We start from the raw sequence: 19,933 nt of genomic DNA, 5'->3' as shown, positions 1-19,933 counted from the left end.
CTTCCATTAACTTGTTGCCCCATACTTTCCCTCCTCAACTTCCGCCTCAGACCTTCATTCCTCCCTCCCAGTGCCCTTCCTCTTCCCCTTCTTCATCACATCCGCTTTGCGGTTTATTTAATTGAGGAAATTTCATTCATTCATTGATTTACACACTGGAAAATGACATCAATGCATGGATGACTCAGCTGGATCTATTTTCTTTTTTTTTCTTATTTAATTGACAGCACATTTGCTTACTTTACAGGCGCTTGGATTTACTTTATAAAGAAAACATGCAGTCAAAGCCATTTCTAATGATAACATTTATTCAGTGACTAAGAGTTGGAACAGAGTTTCACAGTGTGACGATCATTTCATCGACTCCCTCCAGGAAGAATCTGTCACTGAACGTGTGTGACCTTTGCAGACGAGTGGCTGCGCCTAAATTGTAAATATGAACTTATAGGTTTGGGCTGTTGAGTGAAGCGGTTACACAGATAGCCATGTGTTGTAGCTCTCTCAGCTGTCTAAAGACAGACGGCTTATTGACTGGCATGTTTCCTTTGCTCTGTCTCATACATCAGGAGCAGTTATCTGCAGAATAGAAAGTTCAAGAGGGCAGTGCGGTGTTTTGACTGCAGCCCTTTCACATGTCTTTTAGCCGGTGCTGGTCTGTTAAAGCTTCTCTAAAGGCCTGCCTGCTTTTCTTTTCTTTGCCCCATCGCTCTGCGGTCAGAAAGATACTGAGTAGCTCTAACCTTCTCTTTCAGACAGATACCCAGTCAATCAGTTTTTTTTTTCTTTCTCACTCTCCCTCTCACCCCCACCCTCCGTCCAATTCTCTTGTTTGTTTAGAATTGCTTGTTGCATGTTGAGTGAATGTCTGAATGTCTTTCAGTACCACAAGCATGCCTGTATATTGATAACATTCTGGTATGTGTGTTAGAGTGCCTTTATGTGTGTGTGTGTGTGTGAGTGGTTCAGTGTGTGCCAGTGCGTATGTGTGCGTGTATACGCCTCCGTGTCTCTGTCCATCTGTCAGTAGTCCACCTCGGCCAATAAGGATATGAGGTCACACAGACTTGACCTCAGTGCACCTGCGTCTTCTATTACCTTCCCACTTGTGTGCGTTGTTCATTGTATTGCACAAAACTCTCATTTCCATGTCGCAGTTTCCACATGTTTAATTAAACAATGGGTACTTGTGATGGGTCAAATATTTAAAATAGTGCTGATGCATTTGATAATTGTGTAACTAAATCATTTATTGTTCAATCCGCAAATCATCAGTCATGATAACGTCACTCTCTTCTAACTCTACTTAAAGGGCTGATTACACAGAGAGTGCGTCACTAAACAAAACAGATGATCCGTGGTATAGTGTGTGCTCCTTCTGTACGACCAGTGTTGCATCTTTGTAGTGGTTCTAGTCTAATCGGTGACACACCACCCTCACAGAAAGCCACCGTGCAATTGATGAACGTCCATAGCCTTGTCGGTGCGTTGTGTGCAGCACTGTTGGCCATTGATGGAATTGACCGGAGCCCTGCTGATGGATTTACTGCAGATTCAGTATGTTGACTGGCTGTTGAGCTCCAGTCAATGAGAAGACGAGAGGAGACAATGAAAAGACACAGGCGCTTGTATATATGATTCTTCCTCCACACGTTCCTTACTGGACGTGAATACAAATACAACATGGTTGTTTGGAGTGAGCGTCTGTGCGATGACCAAGTGACGGGTTATGTGCCACCATTGAATAGTTCTTCAGGTTTGCCTTTGTTAATGATGAATACAGATGAACACACAGGCACAGAACTTACATGCTGGTTTCTCATTGGCTGGAGTCAATGTGGCATATGTGTGTGAGTGCAGCCTTTCTCCCCCCCAACACATGCCAACCTGAGGCAGCGTCATGGCTGGTTGTTGTTCTTTGCCATTGGCCAACCGTCGGGCAGTGTGTCCCTGGCCCATAAAAGTAAAAGAAAAAATGTTCACATTTTCAGGAAAAGTCTTGTTTGCTAATGTTAAGCTTGGCCCTTGACAGCCAATCAAAATCAAGCAATCACTGCGATCAGCTCCTAACTTCAGTGTGATAAAAGAAATCCACCACTTTCTAACACAGCATCTCTCCCTCCACACTCAGGTCCAACCCGTTCTATGAGCCAAGAACATCGAGCCCCGTGCGGGCTCCCGCTGGCAGCCCCTCCCTCGATGTGGGCAGCAGCCAGAAGAGGAGGGCTCCCCCGCCCCCAGGTCCAAGCCCTGGACTTGGCCCCAGTCCACCAGCTCCCAAACCCAGCTCTGGTCCAGAGAGGGAGAGAACCCAGCCTGTCGGGCCCAGCCCAGTGGCAGCAGTGATGGGGAGAGAGCTGGCCTCCTCCTCCCCCAAGGTAAACAGGCTTGACTTGAATTTAGTAAACTGTGATTTACCCCCTCATTGGACACACAGACACAAGTGACAGCCAAATAACAAATGAGATAAATATAGTCTCGATAGTGTGTCATCGTGTCGTGTTAATTGTGTTCTGGCCTGGGATGTTGTAGTAGCTGAAAACAGGTATTGTGAAAACACATTACGATGTTACAATATAGCATGAACAGCATAAGCTGTATATGAACTGTGTTTGTGTATAGTTAAAGGAATACTTCACCCATTTGCATGTGGCTTTGTATTGCTCGAAAAGCAGTGGTATTTTTTAAAGGTTGTGCTTCCATCCCATAGTTTTCCACTGAGTTGTAAAAAAAATCTGGTTTAAAAACCTGACTTAATCTGTATTTAATGCTATACACACAAGTTTGTCACTATCAAAAAAGCGATTCTATGTTCAGTACATGGTGCTTTTTGGCACTGATAGTTGAATAAAGCCCAGGGTTTTATACCTTGAATGTAAAATATCTATTAAAATTGCACAAGTAACTCAGTCGATACATAAACGTAAACTGAGCCCAAAGTTCCCAGAATTCCTTAGCTTTTACTATTTTCAATTATGGCTCTTTCTTTGTGTCATGTGTTATTAGAAGTAAGTGACTTGAAGCAGTGTGCGAGTGTGTTTGCGTGTGCGTGCACTGGTGTGACGATGTCCAGTGGTCCTTACATTAGCTTTTTTTACGCCTGCACAATCCCATCTTCTGCCCATTCTCTATGCTCATGAAAGCCCCAGAGCCTCATTTGAATATAGGTATTTGTTTATTGGGGTGTTTTCGTATGTTTATTTATTTATTTAAATTAGGTAATCATGTCTGGGTCTAATTAAATGGCTGATGGTCACACACTCTCACTGCAGGAGTCAGACCACTGGTGGGGAATGATTGGCTGGGGGTGTGGGGATGTGTGTGTGTGTGTATATAAGTAACTGTACAGAGAGTGCTCGTGTGTGCGTGCATGGGAGGATGGGGGGGTCAACAGCTTCTTCTGATCGCTCTGCTGTAGTTAAGCCCCCTGTGTTTAAGCCCCACATAGGCTCAATGGGCCCCTACACACACAAACACACACAGGTTTGTGTAGCTATTTTTTTTCGAACTCCATTCATTTGGACAACCTACACAAATCCCTAACCTTACCCATATCCAGTTTATGCCTAACCCTAACCTTAACATAACTTCAATGCAAATATTAGCCCTAAACTCAAAAATTAGGACCAGGTTTTGGTCTCAGTGAGGTCCACTGGTCCTGACAAGATCAGTTTTTATGTTAGAAAAGGTCCTAAAGAGGTAACAAAAACAAGATACAAAGACACACACACACACGAGTCCCTCCTCCCCATGCAGCTGGCTTGCTGACTGTTTTAGTGTAGCTGGGCGGTGATGCTGGCCGTCCATGTAATTATGGCACAGTGCCTTTATCACCCAGCTGCAGTTGCCTGTGACTGTGGGTGAGGGGGCCTAAACCACTTTAATTACCCAAAGCCAGTGGCCTGTGGTGGGCCACACTTCGCCAAGAGATGCCCCTGCCTCTGGAGCTCGGGGTGGTGGGAGGGCTGCAAAGAATGAACTGTGGGTGAGGATTGAAGGGAGTTGGGGGTGGGGGGGTAGCGGCGGTGAAGGAGAATAGGTGGAAGATAGTGAAGGGTAGATGAAAGAGGGGGGGAAGAGAAGGAAGATGGCCAGGGAATAGTAGAAAGAGAGATAGGATGTTCCCAGTAAACAAGGATCGGCCTACAGGGTTTGTTGACATATACTGCTAGTGTGAATAGGTTTTTCTGTTTTATTCACACAAGGCACTATGACACGCACACGCATGCACGTGCGCATTCCTCAGCCATGTGTAAGCTGTGAGATGACCTTTGAATGTATGAAGTCAGAGAGGATTAAGAGGAGACATTCCCACTATGAGAGGCCGAGACTAAGACCAACACTTCATCACGCAATGAACGTGTGCGGAGTTCAGATGTGCGCATGCATGTTTCTGGTTTTGTGTGCCTTGGGCTCGGTTTAGTGAATATGCACTTGGGCAGTTATAACCTTCCCCTAAAATCCAGTCAACCTCGACTTCTCTCCTATAAAAGGTTTTGACGTGTGTATTTTCCATCTTTTCCTACCAACTATTCATGTCGGTTTGTAGGACCAAGAGAAAAACCAGCACACAATCAGATCTAATCTCAGAATACGCATACAATTGGACATATTGAAAACCACCATGCATATGTTAAACGTGCACTACCTGCCCTGAAGATTTTGAAATTTGTTCTAATTTTACAAACAATAAGTTGAACAAACATGAGTCAGTATATATAAATTCAAAGTGATATATTATGGATCATAGGGAAAGTATATTATGTATTTTATTTTAAGTGTCATATTCTGGTTTTGTTAAACCTTGTCCTAGTCACGTGCACAGATTTAGCTTTGAACTGTGGTTTAGATGTACTTTTATCCTCCTTGTCATTGCATTAAAAACACCCTCGTCATTACCAGCCTGTGGAAAATCAAGACATGTAATGGACATGTGGCGTGCGCCCACTTAGTCTGTTTGCAGGTATTACACATATGGACGGGATTTACATTAAGCTTTAACAAGAGCTCGATCGCTCTGGATATTTTCCAGGGGAGCGCACATTCAGCACAAGCACATTTATAGAAGGGACGAAACGTCAAATGCAGATGTAAAACCCATCTACAGAGTTTCCTGAAGTATTTTGTTTTCTTCTGCATGATGCCGAGGAGAAAGCCAGCTGTTATTGATATTTGTCATTTAGTGCAATCTCTGGCTCAGATACATGTTGTTTACCTATTTCTTCTATTGTAACAGTCTCAGAGTGAGGTGAACTCCTGATGTTTCAGAAGACAGTTTCTCCCTTAAATCGGTGATATTAGTGGTTCGTCTGAGCATCTTCATTCTTGTTTTTGCCACAATACAGTACAACCTCAAAATATGGCATTTCATAGTTTGACACTATGTTGGTGGTTGTTTTGGAATAATTCACGTATTGCAACATTTTACATTTCTGCCAAATGGCCACAATTTGCTACCTTTTGCCGTTCTCATCTTTCAATATGGTTCGATTGTATGAAGTTCAGTTTTTCATTAGACGCTTCATGTTTCTTCGATCCAAGTGTGTTTGTTCCCACTTCCTGTCTGCGAGATATAGATCCTCAAAAGCGTCAAGTTTAAGTTTTGCATCTGTTGAAGGAGCTGGAAGGATGGAAATGTCTGTGGGATTAACTTAAATGAACAGAAAGAGTTCCCGTTGGGTGGCTTGTGAGCTCTGTCTGGTCTGATTCAGTCCATCTCTTCTCTGTGTGATCCCCTGCTCCTCCATTTGTTTCGTCTCCATCTCTATTTCGTAGGCAGGCCACTCTACACTTAGATGCTCTGATCTTTGGATTTTCATCAGGTTTCCGCTTCATGAATTATTAGCCGTATTTGCATATGGAGAAAAGTTGGAGCCTGGCGTATGTCTGGAAGAAAGTTTGAGCAGAGAAGTGCTGTGTTATGTTAATATCCTCACAAAGAAACTTAAAAGAGGAGGGCGACTTTCACTTGGTGACACCTTATGGGATATACTCTATATAACTCTTTGTGTGTGCTGTATTCAGTTTTGAAGGTGGGGTGTAGGACGTACTGAAACATTTTCACTGTGTTGTGTGTGCTGCCTGAGAACCAACCTGAGACACAACAGAAGCAAGACCTCATAGAAAATGTACACACGGACAAACAGATTTGAATAAGGCTAAAAAAATCTATCTTACAAGTATGTTTTCTGCTTTATCTGACCATTCAAACTGAAGTTTGTCTCTCACTCCCTGCACCAAAGTCCATAGACTAGCTAACATTTCTGATCTCCTTTGTGAACTTTGATGAGCTGTGTAAAATCTTACGTTGCCAGTTGAAGAATGCCGTCTAAGGGTGAGATTAAACAAGGGACATAAAATACTTCTTTCTCCTTGTCCCTGCTGGCAGCCAGTTTTTTAGTGAGAACATACTTTCCATGTGTGATGCTGGTTCTCGGTGCGCGCACCATGTAGACTTAAAGCAACACAAACTTTCACTTTTGTGGGAAATTAATAAGCCGTATCTTCGGTTGCTTGTTATTTATGCTGGTTTTCTCTTCCGTGCGTAATGTCTATACAAACGAGGCATAAATTACAGTTGCAGCCATTATTTGCACAAAAACTCCCATCTTTCCAAAGGTGAGAAACTAAACCAACATAAGAGATATGTTTTCTTTCTCCCCTTCAGTTGAAGGGCTTTGTGATTACTTATGTTAATCAAAGGGTTCAAATTAAATAGAGTTTTGCAGGTTGTGAGAGCTCCCGTGCCGGGGGGAGGCAGAGGCCACAGCTCTCCTTCCTCTCCCAGACTTTGTTTTCACAGCCTTCAGTTCAGACTACCTCGGAATTGAAATTAGAATAAATTAACATTATTTAATTGAGTTCGCAGAAGGCTGCGATATTTCTTAATTAGCTTTCGCCGGGGTACACGGCAGGAGAGAACCACATCCACTCTGTGAGGTTGCCGTGACGACTGTGGGATGTTTTTGGAGGACAGAGGGGAGCCCAAGAGACAAGGACAGTCATCATTTGTCTTCTGATCTTTGCTCTTTTCCAAGGTCTCTCATCTTGTTATCATTAAATCCACACAGAAGTTATTTCATTGTCTCTGATAAGTCTGACATACCTTTACACAAAGACTTTTCGATGGAGGACTTAAAGGAAGTAAGGCTCATGCTGGTGTTGTTAAATAGGTCTATGGGCATTGCAACTTTATTCTTGCTCTCATTGTAAACTGAGGTTTAGAAACTAGAACTTTAACGTCTTATAAGGAGGTGAGATTGTGAATCTGTGAGTGATGGAAGCATCAGAACAGAGAACTAAAAAGAAACTAAAGACTCATCTAAATAGTCTGATTTGTATACATTAAAATGTGTTGTTTCATAGATTCGACAACATGGAATCCGTATCAGCAGTGAAACAGTCAAAGACGTCCATCACTGGGACCAGGGTATTGAGGTCTCAGCGGCCCCTCTTGGCCACAGTACCCTTTCCATAAGCTGTGTAATATTAGGAGAATAATCCTTGAGAGGAGTAAGACTAAGTCAGTACCTATCAATGTCTTCCTTTTCCCAGTGTAGACCCCTCCCCAACTGCTTTCTGCAGACTGAGTGAGTTTGTCATTGGATCTTGTGGGAGAGAGGAGACCCAATCTCGACTCTCATGCTGTCTCGGTGCGATCATTGGGCTTCCTGTTGTTGTTTCATGCCGTAGGGCATCGCTGTCATCAGGTTAGTTTGAAAGGTAGAAGGCATTTCTGACGACGGAGCAATGTCAGCTATTTCAGTCCTGTATCAAAAACTGAAAAAGTTTAAGGAAAGTTAAATGAAATAAGGGATTTTCTGTATGGGATTGAAATGACACGTCCATAAATCTTTTGATTTAACCAAAAAGTTGTATACTAGACTTCAAGAAGTTGTCTTTTATTGTTGTGAATGTTTAATCAGTAGAGACAGTAATAGTTTGAGCAAAATAAAAACAAAGTCAGTGACTTTGCTTAATTGAATTTTACAGCCTGTTGCCATGAGAGGAGAAGCTTGCAATCACGTGTGTGTTGTGAGGGATATATTTTGATCCAGTTACTGTAATGTGGCTATCAATTTCTACCTCCGCCTCTGTTGGGTATGTGTTGAGTTCACAAGTTAAGTACTGCGAAGAGCTCGCTCTCCTCAATACCCACTCCGACTGGTGTAAAAGGGCCTTTTCGCAAAGCGCCGCTTGTAATCTGCCTTTGGTAAGTCCTCCTTAGTTTTATCTGCCAAGGATTACCTCACAAGCTGCAAGCAGGAGTGAAGGAAGGAGCCGCGGAGCAAGAGAGAGAGAAATGAAAAGCAAGTCAAACAGAAAACGATGAAGATGGAACAAAATGAAAACAAATCGCTGTGTAATCTCTGAAGGAGAGAGACCTGCTTTAGAGTTGAAGGGAAGTTTCCCTTGCCACTCATTTAGAGAGGGAATTGACTAATCCCTCCATGATTGATGTCTGCTATGAGAGGCTCTATAGCAGGCTAATAGGGCTTATGAGGATGACCAGAAAGTCCTTTGTGTGTGCGTGCCTGCGTGTGTGTGTATATGTGAATGAACCAAACCTTTTTGTGTTTTTGTCTTGTGTGTCCCTCTATCCAGTGGCCATAGAGGCCAGGGGTTTGAATGACATAGCGGCCGAAGAAGGGGTAACTTTATCTTAATCTGGTCTTAATCTGCCCCAGTCCTCCAGGTGTGTGTGGGCTTAAGCCCAGAAGGATGCAGAGTTTTGGGGTGAGGTTAAGGGGGCTTCAAGTGAGGAGATAGAAGTCCATGCACTTGAAAACTCCTTGGACCCCCAGAGGGTCTAAGACCCCCCGCACATTCTTGAAAACCACACTCATTTTTCATGCCATACCTTCCTCCTGTCATTCATAAGTAGGCCTTGCTACATTTTAATTGAATTAAACCAACCATTGTCCATCATTCAAAAAAAAGGATCTTTGAAGTACCTCATCAATTAGTGTGAGTGATTTGTCTTTCACATTTTGTGCACGCGTGTGTGAGTGTGTTTGAGGAAATCATCGTGAGCATAGAAATGATAAGGCTGTAATTGCCTCCGTCTGTTATGGTATGCAGGTGCTACAGGAAATGCTAAGTGGCGTTTTCTGTGCTCAGCTCATTGGTCGCTGAGTAGGATCAATCTCTTCACTTTCATTTTTAGCATGCTGGGAGAAGTGCAGTACATAAGAGCACACTCTGAGCACACTCTGAGCTCACTCAGTAAAATACTTTTTAGTTTAGTTGAATACTTTACTTTAATTCCCCTCTAGTGAACCATGTTAGGTCATGTCCTATGTTGGCTACAGTCAATGCAGCCATAAAAGATGTCCAGTCAAATCCAGGTGTGACATTTTTCAAACATAGTTGGTTTGTCTATTAAAGAGTGGTTGTGTTGGTCCACATTTAAAAATATTGATGACGGATTAACTGATCAAAGTAATTTGGTGAAACAGTAGCTTTCTTCTAATCAGTTTATCCATTCATTTACTACATAACCATAAACCTCATAAGCTTATGACTCAAGTGCCCTTGTGTACAGCCAATTAGGTGCTTATGTTAACATTTTAACCAAAGAAATTAAAGATATATGTGGTTTCTGGGTTCAAAAAGTGTAATACCTAAGTGCCTGAAACCTGAATGGCCATGATTAGTGAGTTAGTTAATTAGTTTATTTATTGCCCTTACATCCTTACACTCAACCTTACGTCCATTGGCATGTGAACACAGAACACATACACATTAACTTCAACGGTGACAAATTAACAGATCACTGCAATTTTGTTTTTCGGATATTACGTGGCAGTCGACCTCCAACATGGTGCAACATGACATACACCTGACAAAGACTGTCAGGTGTATGTCTGTAATGCTGCATTCCTGTTGGAGTACTATTGGAGTGGTTATTATGGTCTTCTATTATTGTTTGCAATGTGTGTAATGGCTTTGGCATTTAACGGAGTGAAATTGGGAGTGTGGAGGCCTATAACCTTTGAGGCAGTATTGGTTGTTTTTGTGAGTGTGTTCCGTTTTTTTCTGTGCATTATTGTAAAAGCATGTAGAACAATACATAAGAACTGGTTGAACGATGCTTTTATAAAGCAGAAGGATTAAAAGATTAAAAGAAACATTTAGTCCGTTTAATTTGAAAACATATTCTACTTCTCATTTGAATTATATTGCTAGTAAACCTTTGCCTAATGATAAAGCAGGGTTGTCTTTTGTACATTTTTCTGGGATGAGTGTGGTTGACAGTTGATGTCATGAAGGCAGGGTTTCTCCAATCAATGTTCCTGGAGACCCACCGCGTGTGTTCGAGCAGGGAACATCTGAAACATGCCAAACTATAGTGCTACTCTTACGTGCGATGTACGTAAGTGCAAAGTAAGTTTTTTTTTTCTCTCGTCGGCGCCATCTTAGTCTAGGTAGAGATGTGTTTATAGTTGCCAGGCGGAAGATGTGGAGGCTTTCCGCCGCCCAGATGTCGATGGGGAGCTCGTTACACCATTTGGGAGCCAGGACAGGGAACAGCCGTGAGTCCGACAAGTGACTCTACGATCCTCTCAGTGAGGAACCCGGTTTGCTGATGCAGAGTAGAGTGGGCGGTCTGGGGTGTAAGGTTTGATCATGTCCTGGATGTGGGCTGGTCCGGATCCGTTTGTAGCATGGAACGCAAGCACATGAGTCTTGAAGCGGCTGCAAGCAGCTACAGGAAGCCGGTGAAGGGCGCGGAGGAGCGGTTTAGTGTGTAGCTTCTTTCTCCACATCTCATCCAAATATGGACGGGGCGACGCAATCTGCTAAACGTGAGACTTCAAAACAGCAGAGCACAAGCCAAAAGGTGACGTCACAGCGGGTTGACACTTATGTAACGTACACTACCTGACGATTACTTGAGGAAAAAGGTGAAGCGGTAGCATATTAATGGATGTTTGCAGGTGTCAAGCCCGTCGGGTATCTGAGCACCAGGTTCTCCATATTTTCACTGATCATTTCAATCATATACCATAAAGTAGTTGATCACATGTTCATTCATTCACTCACACACTCACATAATCCTTTCCTTATTTTATAGTCTTCATTGATTTCTCCTCCCACTCTTTCTGATTGCTCCTGTCTACTTCCTGCCCCCGTGTAGGATTTTCCCTGACCGCACGCGCTCTCCTTCACTATGTGTGTGTATGCATGTGTATTCTGATCAGGAGTCAAAGGGGTGACTTTGTAATTATGTTCATTTTAATTGGCTGTGCTATCACCCCTCTCATCGCTGCGGAGCCCATGCTGCACTGGACAATGGCAGTCTGTAGTGGGATGTGTGTGTGTTCAACTGCTGTGTCAAGATACACTCACACACACCTCGTACCCTTGCACGCATAGTCAGCCTCTTTAACTTGGAGAACATAATTCCTAATGTGTTCTCTTTAATGAGGTTTCCCTGCCCAGGCTTAGATTAATTGATAAATAGTGGTGTTATCAGAGTAGCCGATCTCTGAATCCATTGCAACACTAATTTGTTTGTTAAAGGAGATTAAAAAGACATGGATTTAAAACCGCCCCTCCTTTCTCGTCCTCCTCTGCCTCCTTCTCCAAAAGCTTATTTATCAGAGGAAGAAGAGAAGTTTGAAGAGGAGTCAAGAGGTGCCGCACTTGGGATACTTTTGGGAAGTATACCTGTTAAAGGTGTGTGACTTAAAGGAAGTTGATTTGCCGTCGTTAAACTAGTGGGCCACATGGTTGGTGTAGTGGTTAGCAGCAAGAAAACCCAGTCAGAACAAGGGCCTTTCTGCATGGAGTTTGCATGTTCTCCTCGTGTGTGCGTGTTCCTCCGGGTTCTCTGGCTTCCTCTCACAGTCCAAACACATGGAATGTGGGGATTAGGTAAATCAAACACTGTAAATTGTGAGTGTGAGTGATGGTTGTTTGTCTCCATGTGGCCCTGTGAAGGACTGGCGAACTGTCCAGGGTGTACCCAACCTTTCTTCCTATGTCGAGCTGAGATTGGCGCCTGTGCATGTGGAGGATAAAGCGGTAGAAGATGAGTGAGTGATTCACTAGTTAATGCTGCTCTTTGGAGAACACCATTAGCCACCAGATACTGCATTATAGAAACATAGTGAACATTTCCAAACATTTCCAGTCCTCATCCCTCCATCTTCTTCTCTTTTTTTTAAGTTGAGATCACAGCCCATACTCAGTGGGACATGTTGCAGTTGAGAATACCTTATGAGTTTTCTCACCTAACAATGACGGTGTGTCTTTTTTGAAGAAGGCACCCTGACCCAAAGCATCTCTATATTGCCGTTTGCTCTTGTTTTTCCCGTTCACTAGTCACCATAACAGTTGATGTTACTGCTGCTTTTTGGTATGTGACAACCAAAAAATAAAAGCATAAACATAAACAAGCATGTACAGAATATCACTAATTCAAGTGTGACACGACAAGAGAAAAGCCTAAAAAGAAGAAAATACATAGATAAACTACTTACTAAATAAACAGGCACTGGAAACTGTACTGGTGTAATACCTTTGAGGCCTCATATAGTGAGTGAGTGAGTGATGGATGTTGAGGAGGTGGGGATTCACCCTCTTATCGCCTTCTGGATCTTTGTTACCCATAAGTGGAAAAAAGAGATGGAGATGGATTCATAAAGGCGAGTGTTGAATGTATTTACCATGAACTGATGTTCTCTTTTTTTCCTTGACTGATTTCCCACTTGTGTACCATCGACCCCCACTGCACACACAGCTACACACCCTCTCAATCCCAAATCTTCCCACCCTGTATGCCTTTTTTTTCTTCTTCTTCGTCTTCTCTCGCAGCCAAAGCTAATTTGCAGAGGCGTGAGTGTGGGTAATGCTACAGCTGTTTCCATGACAAGCTAAAGCCAGTGCTTACATCGCATTATGCCCCTGTGTTACATGTTAGACGAGCAAGCGGGCGGATGGGCACAGTGCAAGCTGGCACAATTGCTCCTTTGTCTCCTGCCTCCTCCAAACTGTGTTGCTGCATGATGTGTTTTATTTTTTTGTTTGTTTTTTTTATTTAGTTTTATTTTACAGTGCATCGTTTTTATTTCAATTTCAAGCCTTGTCTGTCCTTTGCTGTTCAGCTTTTTTTCCCGCCTGCTGTTTTGCATGGTTATGCCTTTGGAGAAGAATAGGCCTTGGAAGCAAAAGGATCCTGGAAGAGGAAATAGCTTTTCCTGATTTTTGCATTTTACATCTCGGCAGCCAACTGCTGAAAGGCCCTCTGTCTTTGCCTGCAGGTTCATTGCTACATGGGTAGCATATCTGTTTCTGAGCGAACCCTGACCATCGCTGTCATCGTTTATGTGCAGTGTTTACACGTTTTGCTACTTTGTGAACTCACGTGAAGTCAAAATGTGGAAGAAACTGTGGGATGCCTCGCTTAAAAGAAGCCGGTTCAGAGCTCTGATGTGTTTCTCTCCGCACACATAAAACGAAGCCACGACGTAACGAAACAGCGTCTAAATGCACAGTCACACACACATGCACACACTCTTTGGATCCAGCCCCTCCTCGGCGTGATTACAACAGTAATGTGATATTTCCTTTGTATGTTAATGTGTATTATTTTTCACGCTACATTCGCTCCCCCTCTCCTGATCCAGCCTTTTTCCACCCCGCTCCACCCTCATCCCCACCTTCCCCATTGTTCCATCCACTCTACGTCTCCATTTACATAATTGAACTTTTGATTGGACTTTGCTCCCTCCCCTCGACTCATGCAGGCAACGTTCAAAATCCAAAGCATAATTTCATGGGTAAGATGATGCGCGGCTATCATCCTTCCCTTTTTTTTCACTCAGTCTTTTCCTAACGTGAGGCCGAGATTAAACAAATTGCCTGTTTTGATTGAAGGTACAATTAAATAATTGAGTGTGATGGTAGCTGGAGCCCAGCCAATCAGATGAGCGGTTTCTGAGTAGTAGGACGGACAGGCCACTTAAGTGCACTAACCTTTATCCTCTTAAATGTGAACAGGTATTAATGTTTTTCAAGTGCGCGTGTGTATCTTGGATAAGCCGAGTGTTACTGTGTGTGTTTGTTTTCCTTCTCTAAACCATGTTCATTCTTTGGCTGAACATTTTATTGGGGGATGTTATTGAAATCACCAAATCACCAGCAAAGTATCTGTCAAAAATAATCCTATTGCATTGTTCCCCCGTAGGTTATTGACCCAGGATATAGTGTAAGGCTGCAGTGTATGCTTTTTAGTTCAGTATCATTCTGTACATAAGAGCTTGAGTGATGTATATGCACTGTCTGCGCTTTTTCACTGTAGGTGGACACTGTTTTCATGTGAAGTCAGTCTTATGTGTTTATGTATGATTTGCAGTGTGTGTGTGTGTGTGCGCTTTTTTCCTTTTCTTTTTTTCTTCTTCTTATTTTTTGCCGTAGGCTCCTTGAGCGGATTACAAGTTTTAAAGAGTACGAGATTCAACACCTCCTCAAATCTGACACTCTCTGACACTGCTTTGAAGCCATGAAAGGGAGATTGGAAAGACATGGAAGCTCTTTTCTCTCCACAGAGTCGTGGGTTTATGTCATTGGGTTGAGGCCAGTTAAGTTTCCACTGAAGCGTTGCGCCCTGAAGTGAGAGACAAAGCTGCCACTTAAAGCTTTTGACTTGTATCTTTTTTATGACTCCGACTCGGACAGCTGTAATGGCATCTGTACTTCACAGTTGTTAAATGAAGTAAAGAAGACGTTGTTTGCTATTGTCCGTCCTTATTTGGGGCAACAGGGTGACCCAGTTATATTCTATCTTTTTACTTTTTAGCCCACCGTCTTAAGTGCCCACAGTGCCCAAGTGTCTCTGAGCTAAGGCACTTCTCACGAGCAGTGATCAGTCATTGACTTTTATCAAAACAAAATGAGTACAAAAAAAGAAATGAAAATGTAATACATATTTGGAACTTGTCTCACCCTGTCATGGCTATGTTAAATGTTGGTGAAGTAGGACTGACTGTTAGTATACTGTTGAAGTCATTGCAAATAACTTGTGTTTGCTAAGCTACTCTAAGTACTTAATGACTTCTGCCCTTTAAACAGTAAAGTAGATATTGGCTTTTCACCAAAGCATAAAACCACCAGTCTCCAACGTCAACAGAATGGTTCCTTTGCTTAAGCAACAATTCTGCAACCTCGACCTGTGACAGTTTAATAATTTTCCATACGGTGCTTCATCCGCTTTGCCCTCAATTCCAGATCCCGTATCACATCCTGCCCTCCCGAAAACCAAAAATCCCCCCCGACACCAGCATCAGCAGGAACCTGGATGCTTCCATTACTAGTTTTCTTTCTCCTATCTCATCATTCAGGCATTGTAGTGAGCTTAAACCCCCTTCTTTTTTTCTTACATCCCTTTCCCTGCTTCCACTTTTTTTTTTTGCCCTGTTGGATGTATGTTGTTGACACTGAGGCATCTGGAATAATGGAATCTCTTGTCAGTGGCTTGTATTTTTTGCCCAGGCTGTTAGGGCTGCGTATAATAGTAGCAGAGGAGGAGGAAGAGGGGAGGTTATGTGCCACTGATAGTAATGAAGGTTGCCTTTTCATTTTTTAATATGGAATGTTTGTGGTCCGAGGCAATGCTCTCCGCTAATCCTACCCTCAAGCCGAGCCAGCTACATGGCTGTGTCACTGTAACACACACACACACACAGTGACATTCACTCAGACTGATAAAACACACACACAATACACACATGTGCACCCACCTCTAGGCAAGACGGAAAAACTGTTTGATAAGTCAGGGTGAATTTCTGCTTCTCATAATAAAAAAAAAATGTCACTCCTCTGTTTGTGTCTCAAGGAAATGCAGCCAGTTTCTGTTGTACAAGATATGCTATTTGTTCAGTGTGTGATGGATATGAAAGCTGGAGCGCGTAGATGCATTTGTAAACCTTTATCAGGACCGAATATAATGGAACAGTCTGCGCTGCCGATTGAGGGGAATTACATTAGTTTTGGGTTGGGATGAATGCGTGGGTCAGTGCGACACCGCTTCCATGAACTGGTTAAAAAGAACAAAAAACACACATTTTAATATACACATATTGCCAACCGACACTCTTTTCACCTGTGTTGTGTATTATTTTAAAGGGTTTTCTTTGAAGGCATTTTTAAGTGGCAATTATGATTGCTGTTTATTTTTATGTATCTGTCATGTTTCCTGTTGGCTCACACACTTGTACGGAAGTAGGTAGGTTGGTGTGTATTAGTGAGTGAGTGAGAGAGAGAAACTTAATGTTTCCCCCCCATTAGCTGTTTTTGTGTATGTGTTTCTTCTGGCTAGGGTTTAGGGTCTGCGGTGCTGGAGTGTGCTGTGTGTCTAATTGCTTTAATACCACCTGGTCTCTAATCCCAGGTAATTAGGGCACTCAAATTGGACAGCTACTTTCAACCATCATTTGAGAAAGGCAGAAAGGGGAAGGCCTGGAGGAAGACCTCTCCACACTGCAGCTCCACAAACACACACTTTTTTTCTTAGTGACACTTACACAGAAACGGCAGCAAAAGCAGGAGGAACAAGTTCAGTGTTGGGAAAATGCAGAGGAATGTATGAATGTATGATTTCTGCTCACGGCTTTTAGTCTGAATATTCACATGCTGTTGAAGTAGTCGGTGTTACATTTGTTTCACTCGTAAGAATGACATCTCTTGTTCCACCTCGCGTCTTTCTTCATGTCCTCGTATGGTAACTTCTAGTGTTTTGTAATCACTGTTGACTTTATATAATGTTTCCCCCACTTCTTTTTTTTCCTTCCGTTGGTTGGAGTGGCTCTAAAGCATTGTCGAGGCCGCCTAAAACGTGTCTGGAGAAGCTGTGAGGAAAAGGTTAAGGCCCTCTTTTAAAGATGTGCCGGAAATGTCAAGTGTCCATCCCTCAGGCTCCCGCTACCGTCTCCCCGTGCTGAGATTGCCATAGGGGCCTGCATAACTCTCTCAAACACACCGGTACAAAGGTTAGGAGCTGCTCTTCGAGATGGTCTCCAGACTCTTTCATCTGTTTTGGCCCTTGTGGCATCTCGACAGGCTCCGGGCACACAGTCACAGGTTAAACTACAACATTAGATGAGCAAGAGGACAGAATGGGCCAGGTGCTTATAGACTGCAGTGAATATACTAAGCCGTATCACCATTATATTTTAGTGTCGTAAAATCTGTCATTAGCAGTGACACATGGTTAGTAGACAAAGAGCAAGAAGATAAACACGTCCCACATCCCTGTAAGTCCTGCAGCGCCATCAGATCACTCAGTGATTACGTCTCAGTTGAAGTTGAAATGACAAATCTCCCATCACTTTCTGTCTTCGTCCTTGTCCCCGCAGTAGCACACATAAACCAACAGAGGGGGTTGGTTGGCCACTACAAGCTTCCTCACAGGGCTCAGACTCAGATTTTGCTGTGAGCTGTATTTTCTCAGGCCTTCACTGTGTCTCTTAAAAACTGGGTTAACTCGCTTTCGTGGTCAATATCGCTTGTTGTAGAACTAACATCTCTTTCATTCACTTTGCTCTTCCAAAGGTTAAGTAAAGGTTTGACTTTTAATCTTTCTATGTAACCATTTCGTGCCACGAACATTAAACATCACCTGGCTGTGAGAGAAGGGTTGAGACTCGATTTGCATATTGCAACTATCATTAGCGAAAGCTGAAGCCTGTGAAACATCTTAGTTTATTTAATGATAGTACTGTGTCATACACAAGTGTTTAGCATTTTATCTTAGTTTGTATAACAATGTCAAAGCCTTCATGAGTGAAATTATGTTTAATAAAACTTCCTGTAATTAAAAGCAGTACGACTTATTAGTCCCGCGTTAATGTTATTGTCTTGCATACAATAGTCATAATACCCTTGGATTTTTAAACACATTTCATGGCCTTTTGATCTGCAGCCTCTGATGAATTTAATGAAATCTCAGTGACATTTTTGACATTAAATGATCAGAGAGAAGGAGCCCATATCTTTCCGTCCATAACCAGATTAGTGAATAGCCAGCCGAATAATCAGAATAGCGTCGGTTGAGCTGGCCATCAGAGGAAGACCAGCGTCTCCATTCCACCAAGGATTTGTGGGATTTGGAGTGTGGGAGAGGAAAAAGGCCCCGAATGGTGAACGCTTTTCACCCAGATAAGACTTCAAAGGCGGAGCTAATTAATAATATGTTTACATTATCCACGGTCATACTCCGCTTTATGAATGACCCGTCATTAGAGTGCGTGTCTGCTTGTGTGTGTGTGTGTGTGTGTGTGTGAGTTCATTGTATGACACTATGGTTTGCTAATGGGAGGGTATAATTTGCTCAGTAAAACATTTTTTGAGGAGAAGATAATAAACCAAACTCAGCTTTATATTTAAAACATATTTTTATGAACATTGGAAAAATCTGTGGAAAAAATGCAAGCCAATATCTTGGGTATCACTAACTACATGTTTTATTATCACACTTATAATTGTAATAATAATAAAATAGAAACTGTTCTTCACTTCCCACTTTAATTCCTGCTCCTCATCATCTCTCTCTCTCCTCTCTGTGCCTACAGCCCAGTCCTGTCCCAAGTCCGGTTCTCGGAGGGAAGCCGAACGCCAGCCAGTCTCTGCTGGCCTGGTGCCGTGAGGTCACCAAGAACTATCGTGGGGTCAAGATCACCAACTTCACCACCTCCTGGAGGAATGGACTGGCCTTCTGTGCCCTGCTGCACCACTTCAGACCTGACTCTATGTACGAAACACAAAGACACACACACAGCTACTCATCTTAGGTCACAACACTGTCTCCCATTCATCAGGACAGCCTAAACAAAGCTTTATCCCTAAACTTAATCTTAACTAGTTATTATTTAATCCTAATTTTCACCGGAGCCTCAGGAATGAAGTTCTGCCTTATTAGGACCAGGTTTTGGTCTCCATGAAAATAATAGGTCCTAAACACAAACACACACACACACACAGAAACAACAAATGAATGCCTCTTGTACAATAAAAGGGCTAAGGTTACAACCAGCAATTCAGAGTTGGGTGTCAGCCAGTTTTGAAGAAGACTCTGAGGTTTGCAAAAGGTCAGGTGACACTCTTGTATATTTATATTAGGCTCATTAGACTCTCATCACTTGCCTCATTTGATAACTTGGCATGGTATTTGCACAGTTTGATCTATCACCATTCCTGTTGGTGTGTTGTTATGAAGATGACAGATGTGTCCACAGGTTTTTGCCTGCCGACTCCAAATCATGTTTGAATACAGAGTTGTATGCTTGCCGCCAGCGTTGCTCTCATCTTTGTGTGTGTGTGTGTGTGTGTGATTATAACTGTGTCTAGTGTGTGTATGAAAACAAGGAGGAATATTCCTCAGTTATTTAGTGTAAGCGTGTGTATGTAACCCTCAGAAGTACAGCATATAGAAAAGCTGAAGCCCCATAAAGATCATTTATCATAGCATTTCTGTGTGTGTGGCTGTGTGTATGTGCCTTCCTTCACACACCAGTGTCTTATTTTTACATATTTTCCACTTTATTGGTTCTGTTGATTGCGCTGCTATAAAATTCCATGTTAAAATTCTAATGCCATTACATGTGACGCATATTTAAACACACCTCTTTCCCCTCCGTCTCCCTTTTTCTCTTTTTTTTCCCCCCCTTGTTTTTCTCTGCCTGCCTCCTCTCCGACCCTCCCCACTGTTCTTTCAGAGACTACAAGTCGCTCAATCCTCAGGATATTAAAGAAAACAACAAAAAGGTAAGAGGCAGCCACCGCTGGGCCCTTCACACCACTTAGCTTCCCCTCATCCACATCTCCATTTGGTCTTATTAGAGAACTGCCATTAACCCCTTAGTACACATGCACTGTTTAGTGTACGTGTGTTTGGAGGGTGGAAACATAGATGAAGGCAGGCAAAAGCACAAAC

The 19,933-nt window shown here is 42.8% G+C and overlaps 1 protein-coding gene across 5 annotated transcripts in view; it reads left to right on the top strand.

Annotated features, from left to right (window-relative positions):
- The window catches only part of ehbp1 (EH domain binding protein 1), a 131,802-nt gene that overhangs the window by 45,688 nt on the left and 66,181 nt on the right, over positions 1-19,933 (top strand). For all 5 annotated transcript variants that reach the window (XM_044046442.1, XM_044046445.1, XM_044046444.1 and 2 more), the window contains 3 exons: positions 2,129-2,375; positions 18,573-18,751; positions 19,716-19,764. In XM_044046442.1, coding sequence (XP_043902377.1) covers positions 2,129-2,375; positions 18,573-18,751; positions 19,716-19,764 — 475 coding nt within the window. The remainder of the gene's footprint in view (positions 1-2,128; positions 2,376-18,572; positions 18,752-19,715; positions 19,765-19,933) is intronic.

The sequence above is a fragment of the Solea senegalensis genome, linkage group LG15 (assembly GCF_019176455.1).
Source record: "Solea senegalensis isolate Sse05_10M linkage group LG15, IFAPA_SoseM_1, whole genome shotgun sequence".
In the NCBI taxonomy this organism is placed as follows: Eukaryota; Metazoa; Chordata; class Actinopteri; order Pleuronectiformes; family Soleidae; genus Solea; species Solea senegalensis.
The sequence above is the reverse complement of the archived record's forward strand: the minus strand, read 5'-3'. Positions and strand labels throughout refer to the sequence as shown.